The sequence below is a fragment of the Amia ocellicauda genome, chromosome 16 (assembly GCF_036373705.1).
Source record: "Amia ocellicauda isolate fAmiCal2 chromosome 16, fAmiCal2.hap1, whole genome shotgun sequence".
NCBI classification, from domain to species: Eukaryota; Metazoa; Chordata; class Actinopteri; order Amiiformes; family Amiidae; genus Amia; species Amia ocellicauda.
The window spans coordinates 17316326-17329324 of record NC_089865.1 but is presented as its reverse complement, the minus strand read 5'-3'; the positions used below and the strand labels follow the sequence as shown (position 1 = coordinate 17329324).

The following is a 12999-nucleotide window of genomic DNA, read 5'->3' as shown; positions in this document are numbered from 1 at the left end:
AACTAAGCTAAGTTCTCTGAAGGTGGGGGGGAAAGTCTGTTTAGAGAAACGGAGGAGTCCTCTGTTGCAGTTTCTCTAGCTGTGTGCTGAGAATTTAAGAAGGAAGCCTTATCACTAGGAAACCTTTTAAACAAAACAGTCCAAAGCACCCCCTTTAAATGCTATGTAACAGAATACATTTAAAAATATAGTGTAACATACCAGGGGGATATCCCGTTCAAAACACTATGTATTTTCATGGCAGTACACAGATATCGTGCTGTGGCACTTATATGTGAGGGTGATTTTGCAATTTGTTTTATAGAAAGTTTTCATAATAACCGGTGTCATTGATTTTGCACTTGTAAAGTAATCCTTACATTTTTCCTAACAGTGTATTGATAAATGTATAGTGTACATCTGACTGTGAATGGTCAGTTCTCCTTAGCCGTTGCCATGTCATCAGGATAATCAAAGGGTATTCATCGCATCTAGCTAGTGTCTGCTGAGATCCACCACCGTGAGGTCATTTGTTGTGGTAGTAGATCTGTAAAAGAAAAGTAGATGTGCTGAATATCCCTTTTTAAGCCTCAGAAGTTCTCAGGCTAAATTAAATTAAGACATATCTTCCAAAGGCCTGTTATGCAATCCCTGGCATGTCCTGGCATCCCAATTGAGTGTATGACTTCCCTCTCCTTTCTGCATAGTTTCCACAGCCTTGGCAGAAATAATTGGGCAAGTGTTTAAGCCACACATGGCTACAGGAGCTCAATGTACCGTATGGTCCTTCAACATTCAAAGCATAACTGGAAAATGTCTCCCCAAGTAAGAGGTACCTTTGCCAAGTGTTTTCCGTCACTTCACAACTGGCAAAATCTGTCTCGAGCAATAAAGGCATGTCTGACAGCTTGTGGCATGGGAGACTGAATATTTTGTCGCGAAAAACTGATCGAAGACATCAGGATCCAGTCCAGTAACAGTTAATGAGTAAATCTCTGTTAAAAACAACTAAAACACAGAAATTAAGGACATTTAAATTGTGTCCAGTTTAAAATGTCATTGCCATCTATGAAAGGAATCAGATGTAATTATAAAGTTATACGGAGGCTTTCCACTTTAGTACAGAAGACACATTCTGTTATCTGCAACAATGTGCAAAAGGTCAAGTATTTTGTTATCTTGGGTCATGAATTTGCTAATTACAGCATAAGTCTGTTCTGTCTTTTTATTTTTAGACTAATGCAAAGATTGTTCTAAAGGTTATCTCCTAACATTGTGTCATGCTTCAAGAACAATTGATATCTGTGCACCAAAAACTATATATGTTTTTAACCCACAAAAATATTGTCAGTGAGAGAAGCCTTCAATTTCCATTGGTGTATTTAAAACATCTTTCACAAGCACTTCAAATATATCTAAACCATTGAAACTGTATGCATGATGCACAACAGTGGAGCAATTATATACATAGCAGGACTAAATCAATCTAATCTATATTCTGACGACAAAAAGAAACCAAAGCCTGAGGAACTATTTCCAGCACAGTGTGCCAAGTAGAACCATCTTCCAGGGATTAGTCGGTTTCACTTCAGCAACATGTGTGATAGCTTCAACAGCTTCAACAAAACTATCTCAGACCTATTTCAGTGTCTAGGAAAACTGCAAGTCTTAACAAATCAGTACAAGACAGAGGGAATCTGATCAAATGAGGCATGTGAGATACACGACTCAAAGCATCTCATGGTCAGATGAATCCGTCGATGTGTGGCACGCAGTGAATTGTGCTTCCGTTGTGTGTGCGACACCAGACACGGACACAACCACTTAAATGCATCGATAAGACTTAACTGAAGTCGAAGAATGCAGCAGCATACTTGCAAACCAGAGGCCTAGCTCTTGTCATAAGGTGCTATTTATATCCGAGCTTCCTCTTTTGTTAACACTGTTAAAACATGTCTTTTGCATTTTTTGTATTATATGTAAAATTTTGGATCGATTTGCCAATGTGCTGAATAAATATTGATAATAACAATAATAATAAGACATAGATAACCTTATAAATCGATAATCTGTTGTATTTTGATCAAGTGCTAATTTATTGTGTTTGTGCTGAAATTGAGATGAAAAAACAGTCTGATATTTGATACACCCTGATACAGTTGCTAATTTCTAGTTTGACTAAGGGGCAATGGAGTTTTATAGAAGGCCTGTTCAGCCTATTCAATTTTATTTAAATGGCTGGTGCAGACCATTTCACTGCCAGGACCCCAGATTCAGTTTAGCAAAAGATCAGATTACTTCCATCGGCTGAAATGAGAGAGGTCAGACAGACAGCGAGAGACGGAGACTCTCTCTTGAGTTTCGAAACAGCTGAGGTTCTTTAACTTCTGCCTCTTTAATCTCCTCTTCATGCAGTGTCCTTCACTCACACCAAATATTCACACATTTGCAAACAACACATGCACACTCCCAGCCATTGAATGATTTTATGCAGGGTTTTAGAGGAACTGAAGTCATCTTTATTGATTTATATAACCTAGGGGAAAAGGGAGGGAAACAATCAATTCTAATTTAAAGAACTGTATAGAGGTTAACACTCCTGTTTTTGTGAAAAGGCACCAAAATCTCTATATTCTCAACAGCATGACCTTGCTTTATGGTTGCTGCTAAAACACAGCACATTCCCCAGATCATTGACCCTGTTAACATTCAAGCACACTGGTTATTTATTTCTTGTCCAGGAGGAGCAGTAACACATAACAGTGCACCAACATCACTCCGAGTCACATTTTCCTTAGAGGTCTCCCAAACAAGTACCAACAAAGACTGGCTTTCCATAACCTACCTGATCTGATCAGAGCAGATTTCAGGTCATATAGCTGTATAGCGATAGACGTTGCATGTATGGAGACATCACCATTCGATTCAGAGAAAAGCAAGCTATAAAATGCAATCTATAAATGTGGTCCAAACTACTTACTCCAAACATTCCCACATTTAACTTTCTATTACATAGCATTAAGAAACCAACTTCCTGTCCAAACTAAAGACTCCTTAGATATAGAGCAGCCCTCAAAATGAACCATAATATCACACACTACATTTTCAGATACACTTGCTTTCTCTTAGATTTCAAAATAATTCTGGTTCCAATCCATCCTTTGACCAAACTTTTTCTTGTCCTTTTCACTCTACAGTGCCCTCTGCTGAGAAGCTGAGGTAGAAATCTTTTGCTGTGAAATCCAAAATCCAGGACCTGGAAGCCCTAACTGAGTTTGCTGGACAAAAACAGTAGAGCTCTTGTATTATTACTTAAATAAGGTTAGAATTAAGAATTAATAATGTTACTTCATTAATACTTGTTTATCTAAATGGGGGTTAAAAAAAGTAACTTATACATACATTTTATGTAACAGAAGCAGGATCCCCACAATTTGAATTTTTAAGTTATTATCAATAAACACGATGCAGTGGATGTTTTCCTGGACTTTTAATTACTAACAGAAAGGGTAAAACTTAAAATCACTAAATATATCCATGAAGTCATGCTGACTTCTCCTGCTAGAAGAATACATCAATTTTGATTCACATTGTAGAAAGCTGTTCCCTAAAAGGTGCCACTCTTTGTGAACTTTATTAACAGATGCCACGCTCTATAGCTGAGATAAATCCCCTCCAGGTTTGAACAAACGCCTACATTCCTGCCCAGTACAGATGATGGTAGAGCGCTGGCAATTACAGCTACAGGAAGGGCCAAGAATTCAGCTACTAACAGATTGATTTATGGTCAGGATCCAACGACACGAAAAAGACGCCAGGCCAGAACAGTTTTTTTTAAAGGGGATCCCAAGAAGGATGGAAAAAATGTATTCTTAAGAAATGGATTTTTGACAATCTAAATGTGCTTGTCACTGTGAGCAACAAAAAGAAAGGGCATTGCGTTTCTAGCTTTTTTTTGCTTGCCTAGTAAAACACAAAGGTTATATAAATTAGGTATATACAGCAAACTTACATTCACTCCAACAAGCATTAGTGCACCAGACTTTAAAAAATCACATTCTGCAGCTACTATTTGGTGTATCTGTCAGGCCCTTTGTCAGAACATTGAACAGCTGTAGTTTCTGCTTGACGAAAATACGTCACTTCTGATACAAAACTTTATTATTATCCATAATCCCTTTCAGCTCCCAAAGCGGAGGGTCTGTAATTGGTTTTATCACAACAAAAGATACAGGATGTTAACATGTGTGGCACTAAATGTCCTTAGGGGCTTCAGGCTACCCTTCTCCTTAGGTTTTATTGCAAGCTCTCAAGTAAGCTCAGCAATCTGCCCCCTGCCAGCCAATTGGTCTATCTTTAGCCCCTGGTAGTGAGTGAATGGAAGGGCCTGACTTATCTCAACTGCTGTCATCAAGGCTGCTGGTATTTTTAGGGGACAGCAACAGCTGCAAAAGCATTTAACGGTCTTCCATGAACAATGACACTTGGGGTGTCTCAGAACTAAGCGACACAAGAGACTGAGCGAGTGGGGAACTGCTGTACGCAAAACGAGAGAAACGGTGAAAAAGAAAGCAACACAGGCGCGCCACACCTCACAAGATGGACTGACGGAAAGCTAGGAGCAACTAAAGGCAACAAGTGACTGGAATAAAGAAAGTGGGAAAAGAAGAATGTAAATTATACAACATATGTAATTACGGAGGAGACGAAGGTTAGATAAGAGGAGGGAAGGGAGAGTACAGACACGGAGGGCAGGGGGTCAATCTAATTAGATACATCGGTGCCACCTCAAAGTAATAGACACAGAGGTTAATCTCCTCTTCAACCCTGGAGGAACTTTCAAAGAGCATTGCACGCTTCCCTGGCAAATGACTGAAGAAGCGGCCACTTGAGGGTTACTGAGAAGAGTTATCTCCTGTAAGTTTCCATTTCATTTACAATTCACGTTTTTGTTTGTGTGCAATTGCTTTTGTGAACTGGTGAAGCCAGTTGCTGGTAAATAATTAAACATGCTTTATGGCAGAAATGTATCACAATTTTAGATATACATGTTCTATAATCAACATCAGCAGGAATGTATCTTAAATATGCATAAATATAAATATGTTGGCCATCTTTCATGCTCAGATGTGTTTCAATGTTTTATATATGGAGCTCTAAGTGGGACCGTGCTCAAAAATGCAATCCTGTGATTAGTATATTTCTAGATGGATGCAGGGGGGTTCCATGCACTACAAAGCAGGCACTACTACTCTGCAGTCTTGATCCATGACCCAGCAGGGAACTCAGACATACGGTATGATTAGCTTGCTGGAGTTTATGGATCTCTAGGACGCTGGCTTAGGGATCGTTTTCCTTGAGAGGACAGCTGTCTTGCAGAGAGGGGAACTACAACACTAGCTGTCCTAAAGAGGATAAACTAGTGTTGACTCAGGAGTGGCCTCTGGCAGGTAGCAGCATGGGGGCGATCCTACAGCTGCTTCAGCCAAACTTGAGACGCTCACTATAAACTGAGATGAGAGCGGATAAAACTGAGAAGAGCATTCTATTTAATATGCTACAGTGACGCAAAACCATTGGTACGAGGTCATATGTGCAGTCTCATCTACCAAGAGGAGGCAGTCGAGGCTTTTATAAAATAAAAAAAGGCATTTAGACACGGGTTCACATTCCCTGCTTAAACAGGTTGACAATGGGGTGTGGCAAGAAAGAGGCCGACTTTATTTTGACTGCAGTGTCCCCAGTGCAAAGCTTTCTGAAACAAGCATGTGTTTGTGTGTGTGTGCATGTTTGGGGGGTGTGCTTTGTGATACCTGAGACAAGCCCTCTTGCAGGTCTTTATTTAGGCACACTATTTTAGGCGCTTTCCCACTGAAATACAGGACCAGCTGTTTAGGATAGGCTATGCAGTAGCCTCTGTTGCAATGGGATGGGAGGCCATTCACCTCTTGTCTGGTGGTTTAGATTGCACGACACAGAAAGTGACACAGAAATACAAGCCACGACTATGGAATTAGAAGCCACCCCCATCCAACACCAATAGCAAAACCTAAAGCAGCATATGGGAACTTTTTGAATAATTTAACGGGTATTAATTTGTTAATATTTGGATGTTGTCGTTTTTAATTTAGTTTTTGTTATTTCTCACAATGTTTTGTGCTATACCATGCTGATTAAGATGAGTAAGAACTCTAACAGGCTAGTTTGCACCTTGTTAAAATAGACATAAATGTTCTGCAGCACTGTACAGCTAGAGTGATGTTCTGCCAAAGTCTTACATCCTAGAGGCCGTAACTTTCCAATTTGACTAGAACCAGTGTAATGAGCTAGGTATCTTGACAATTTCTGGGAGGTAAAAAGGAGGAAACCTATAACATAAATTACCCAATTTCTTACACACATCCCATCTCTCTCATTTTCACAGCTCAGTCTGCGAGCGAAGTGTTACACGGCAGTGCGAAAGAGGAAGCACTGTGGCTTTGGGTGTGAGGTGAAGCTGGCAAACAAGCAGAGATGGATGTGTTTGGTGGTGCCCCACGTTTCCTGGCATATCCTCGGCCTGTGGTGGTGCAGGGCGGCACTGATGCAGTCCTGAAGTGCCAGATTGGTGGGGATCCCCGGCCAGCTGTCATCTGGGAACGAAACAACGAGCAGATCCACCCTGACGGCCGCTATCGTCTTTTTGAGGACGGCAACGTCTACAACCTTATCATCTCAAGTGTGGATGCAGAGGATAGTGGACAGTATATCTGCAAGGCCAAGAATAGCATTGGGGAGACCTACGCTGCGGCAACTCTGAAAGTGGAGGGAGAGGCTCAGGAAAGGGAGCTGCGAGAGGAGAACAAGCCCCGTTTCCTCATCAAGCCTCTCTCCACTCGGGTCGGCCGCGGGGACGACGCCGTCTTCTCCTGCAAACTGTGGGGCAAACCCCGGCCGGAGGTGACCTGGGAGAAAGATGGCAAAAAACTGAATGACATTTTTGAGAGTACTCACTTTACCGTGGGGTACCAGGATGGGGGCTGGTTCCAGCTGAAAATCTTTAAGACCCGAGCGCCCGACGGTGGGGTTTACACCTGCCGTGCCAGGAATGAGTACGGAGAGGGATTAGCTGGAGCGGTCCTACTCGTGGATGCTGGGCCTGCGCACGAGGAGGAGGCGACTCGCAATGGGTACGCCAACGGCCACTGGAAGCCGCAGCAAGGCAAGCCGAGAGGGGGACGGCAAATCGCCACGCGGCAGAAGGAAGACCCAGTGCCCCACACCGCCAAGGTGAAGATGTTCGCAGTGTCTGAAGGCAAGCACGCCAAGTTCCGCTGCTACGTCACAGGCAAGCCCAAGCCAGAAATCATCTGGCGGAAAGATGGCAGGCTGATAATGTCTGGGAGGCGTTACCTGTTATATGAAGACCGGGAGGGCTACTTTACCCTGAAAGTGCTCTACTGTAAGCAAGAGGACAATGGATTATACGTGTGCGCCGCCTCCAACACGGCAGGGCAAACTCTTAGTGCGGTCCATCTCACTGTCAAAGGTAAGTCATTTTGGGTTATGTGTGATACATTCTGACTGATGGAGATAACTTGCTGGTTATTAGATGGATAATAAAGAAGTTGAACAATAATGTGAGTTTTTCTTGCTGACTAAAATGTACAATTAATTGTGTTTTGACTGGAATTGCAAAGAAAACGATAACGATAATTGTCTTTGTTTTGTTTGTTTTGATTAGATATATTACCAATTTGCCATTCAAGTGGGAAAATATTAACATGCAAATGAGCAACCTAAGTTAAATAATGTATGTGTACAGTTTGTTCGTAAATTGAAGGTAAAAAGTGAAGTAGCGACTAAGATAAAATCATTGCTTTTATTTTACAGAAGCTATTTCTATGCTATTAATTAAATGTAATTAAATTTACTACAGTAATATCCAGCTAGATTAAATATAAATACTTTATTTTCTAATACTGTACCTATAGTGCACACTGTATTATTCTTTTTAATGTATATATCATTAAATTTATTTCACTTAGAATGACAACATTGATATCTGAATAAAGACTGTAGGCTATATATAAGCCCATTGCCACCAAAGGACAAACGTCTGTAAGGCCAGCTGCCTGTGTAATCAGTCTAATATTTGGCACCTACTGTGTTAAGGCATTTAAATCTCTGATCAATTGGAGCAATAATGACAAGTCTTAATTGTCTGAAATACACACTGGGAGTTTTAAATGAGTGGGCCAGTACCATTGACATATTGCAGATGTCAAATAGGCAGACTCAGGGTTCGGACAGAACTTGAAGCTGTCCGTATGACAGGAAGCCCAGGGGTAGGATCAGATTTCGCACATGGCTCATACAAAAGCCAACTATAAAGCACACTGGGGGCTTTTCATATCAGGCCAGAACACAAACAATAAAAAGGCCAAGGGTCTCACCCTATTGCACTTTTATTATTTAGATAATGCATATCACTAGCACAGTAACACATACATCTGGCATGAGACTATGGTTTGGATTTGGAAAGATGGGGGGTTGCTTACATTTGCAAAATAACCTGGAGATTTTAAAACAACAAACAGCCGGTTTATACCAAAATCCAGTTTTCTCCTACATGTATTGAGCAAAGGAATATTGAATGTTTGTGCATTTTACATATTAATTCATGTACTTTTGTTTAATTATCTTCTTCAGGGTTTATTTCTTCAGGGTGATCATTTTTGATAACTTCTTCAAATTTGAATAAACACAAGGTTTAGTAACATTTAACATAGTAACATAAAAACTTGGTAATTTAGTATATTACAGTGTCATTAATAAATGATGGGTACATAGTTAATAAAATAGTTAGGAACCATGAATAGATCAATTTGTAAATGATCAATTAAGATGTGTAAGATATAATTGATCTTATACCAAAAAAATACTACTAGAAATTGTGTTTTAGGAGCTGCCAAAACAATATTTTGTCATATCATATCTTATAAAAGTGTATTGATCATTTATAAATTGAATTATTAATGGTTTTATAAACTCTACCCATCATTTATTAATGACACCATAATATAAAGTGTTACCTAAGATGTAGTCCTTACTCTTACTTTCTCTGCCTGCTTTCGAAAGGAGTTTTAAGAAGCTTCTTGGTATTTCTTCCTCTCCCATTCTCCCTCAGATTCCTAAAAAATATTTTGTTTAATATTTCCTGTCTTCTGACCTTTATGACCTCAGTCCAATATGACCCATGTTCTGTAGCTGTAAGGGTTTCAGGGGATGTGAACTGTGTGATCAGTTAATTAACTGAGATTTCATATCTTGCCATTTGCTGAAAAAGTTCAGAATTATTGTGTCAGTCCTTTAACCTTCCAAGATTTACTCAGCTTTCCTCCAGATGCTGTGTGTGTCATAGATAGATTGACTGTTTTATTAGACATGATATAAGGTGCAAATTTGATTTAAAGACCTGAGACGTAGGAAATCCTTAGGCAAAACATATATAATTATTATTAGGGGGGGAAGGGATAATGGTACAAAGTTGCAGCTTAATATCATATATTATTTTTCCAAAACAAATGCAATTTTCAAGACAAAAATCTATGATGGTCACATAGGAGACAATTAGTAAACTGGTATGGAACAATCTTTTTATAATAAAACAGTTTTTACTAATGTAAAATATTAATAAAAGTTTACAGTTAGGTGAAATTTAACACCCCTTTCATAAAAGCTGAAAAATCAACACCTACTAGTAATAAATAAATAAACCTTTTAATTTACTTTGGTACTTTCTCAACTTTTCTCAACTTTTTTTAGGCATTAAAAAAAGGCATACATTTCTTGCAAACAGCAAATGTTTAATATGGCTCGCTATTTGACTACTTGTCTTTAAAGAGTAGTTATCCACTCCATCAATCATCCTTCATGCAGTAGGTCTCTAAAATTAGTGCATGAATCATGTTGTAAGTAATGCAGCTGGGGAATGTAGATGGTCAATGTAAGGGAAATTATGTGAGAAATGACAAGGTAATCATTTTGTTACACAGTAGGCATTTTTCCGTGGAAGAAATGCTTACCGCATAAGTTCTATGTACATTGGACTGGAGAAAGTGTTATAGGATAATGTCAGGGTATAACAGTTTCACCTGCCTAGAGATCACAGAGAATAAATACGCTTTACGTTTCCATTATATAAAATTCAATAAGCAAATGGGAATATTAAATATACAGATACATTATAATACCTGCAAGGTTCATAAGACTTTTCTAAATATATATATATATACAGAAATGGCAAGTTTAAATGAAAAATATATACATGTTATTTTGTACAAACACCAATAATACATCTATTTTTAAAACAAAATTACATATATATATAATTTAAATAATCTATCTACACATTTGGGCAAAAATCCAATTAAATAAATTAGACGCTTATAGCAAGTCTGGGAGTCTGTATCTCTTAAAACAATTTATGTTTATAGGACAAGATAGAGACTAACAGCTGGATTTTTAAAAGGCGTACATCTTGTTGCGTGTGCGTAACAGCATTTGCACTCCACTAAGTTCTCTGCGTCAATTTTTAGAAGTGTCTACATCTGGCATAAGTTCTCTGCGTCAATTTGCATAAAGTGTCTACATCTGGCTCGTCACACCTGCACCTAATCCAACCGAATGAGCTCAGACCGTTGATTGAAATATGTTATTGAGAAGCGAAGGTAGTCTGCGTTGGTAGTTGGTGAGTGTTAAGCACAACGTATTGTCCATTGCAGTCAAGGTAATAGGTGGCTGCGTCCAATAAGTCCAAGCTGCGATTCTTGATTTCTGCTTTGTTCCTGCAAAATGGCTTTCCAGGTGCTTTGGCGACAAAAGCGGCGTAGACAATATCCTTAAAAAAGAATTTACAGAATACATGAAAACTGTGGATGCTACTGAGCAGCAAATATGAAAATACAGATTCAACAATCAGACCATTTTAGATATACGTGACATTGTGCACAATGCTCTAGAATCACCCATTAAAAGGAATTATGCAATTCCTGTATTGACTATAAACACAGCACTACAGTTTTATGCCTATGGGCTGTCACAGACCTCTAAGTCTAACAGTGACCAACAAGGTATTTCACAGTCCTTAATATCAAAATGTATCGCGGAAGTCACGGATGCTTTGATGAACTGATTCTGAAATCAGAAAGTGAATGTATTGTGTCATTCGGTTCAATATGACACAATACATTCACTTTCCGATTTCAGACAGGGATCAAGTAAAGACCCTTTTTACAACACATCTGGAATCCCAAAGGTCATGGGATATATAGACTGGACTCATATTCCAATAACACAACCAAACATTAATGAGGCTCCATTCAGAAATTGCAAACCGTACCACTCCTTAAATGTGCAAATAATATGTGACCATCAATGTATAATTACAAATATTCTTGCAAACTACCCTGTATTATGTTACATTGGCCTATTCTCATTTTACTATACAATTATGCATATCAGAACACATACGTTACCAGCAGTATTATTCACATTCTTAAATCAAACTTTTTCATAAACAGTTGATTTGTAAATAAATATTGATCCTTGATAGTGTTCATTAATGTATGTGAACTGTATTTACATTCATTTATGCATTTAGTGCTTGCAAACAATTACTGAAAGTAGTTAATCTGTATGTTAGCTGCATTAGTCTTGAAAAGAAACAGAAGCCCCTATTTGTTCACACAATATTATTAATTGTATTACCCAATATCTCCAATACAACAAAACATACACATAATAATTTGTCAGGTGCTGTTACGTCTTCCACTGCAAATCCACTGCAAACCTGAGCGCACACCCCATTTAAATAGGGAGGTTAATTGCAAATAAGCTGAATTAATGAGGCGTACATTTGGTTCCACTTGGCGCAAGTTACAGCTGGACTCTGCTGTGCTGCCAGGCATAGAGGCCTGCCGACTAAGGCACAAGCCAAGCATAGCATTTGAACGCAAGTACGGCGAGATTGTGCCCTTTTTAAAATCCAGCTGAAAGAGCCTACAGAAAGTGTACGTGGTTTTGTGTGATTTGGACAAAGGTTGACACATTTGAAAGGACATGTTTTTAGGTTTTAGTTTTTGTTCAGCTGTGCAGTTTATTGGTCCCCTGGAGGATGGTTTTGCAAATGGTGATGTGTTATGTTTCCTGTATTCTTTTTGTGCTCCATATTCCAAATGTCACACAAGCTGGCTGTTCTGTTTTCAATTCTGACCTTTGACCTCCACACACTATCAGAGCCACCAGTGCGGTTCAAGCAGCCCCTCTGTGACTTAGAGGTGTGGGAGAGGGACCTGGCCGTGCTGGAGTGTGAAGTCCCCGAGGACTCAGTCCCAACCACCTGGTACCTGGAGGACCGGCGTCTGCATCCAGGAGACAAATACGGCATGGAGCAGTGGGGAACAATGCGCCGCCTCACCATCCGAGACATGGGAGCAGATGACGATGGCATCTATCTGTGTGAGATGGCCGATGGAGGGAGGAGCATCGCTGAGGTGTCTGTGCGAGGTCGGTAAGCTCTTCTTCCCATACCTGGGAATTCCAGTTGAATGTCTCAGAATGTCCACTTTTATGTATGTAGCAGGCAACAGCTGCAGCATGTCCCGAGATATATATTGTGGGTTTTGGGTTTTAAGAAACACAAGGCTGGGGTAGGAGGGTGATTTATTATACACTTTGCTCAGTGACACAAAATAAACAAGACATACAATAACCCAAACAAAAACCTAGCTACTCTTGAGCCTGACTAAATATGAACACAAACGGCAACCTTCACTCACTCTCACTCCTCTCTGCTCTCAATCACTCCTCCCTGACTCTCCACCTCAGGAAGCAGGTCCTTTCCCATTTTATCAAGGGGGGAGACAGCAAGTGAGGTGCTTAACCAATTATTTTGCCTTCACCAGTGTCTGGGAAGGGGCAGCACATCTTGGCGGCGATCTCCCCATCTCTCGTTCTACATCGCATCACAATATATCA

The 12999-nt window shown here is 39.7% G+C and overlaps 1 protein-coding gene across 5 annotated transcripts in view; it reads left to right on the top strand.

Moving 5' to 3' along the window:
- The first annotated feature begins 4543 nt into the window (after positions 1-4543).
- Positions 4544-12999, top strand: part of obsl1a (obscurin like cytoskeletal adaptor 1a) — a 47971-nt gene continuing 39515 nt past the window's right edge. For all 5 annotated transcript variants that reach the window (XM_066688406.1, XM_066688404.1, XM_066688405.1 and 2 more), the window contains exons 1-3: positions 4544-4896; positions 6404-7507; positions 12259-12528. In XM_066688406.1, the coding sequence (XP_066544503.1) occupies positions 6493-7507; positions 12259-12528 (1285 nt within the window). In that variant the 5' untranslated portion in view covers positions 4544-4896; positions 6404-6492. The remainder of the gene's footprint in view (positions 4897-6403; positions 7508-12258; positions 12529-12999) is intronic.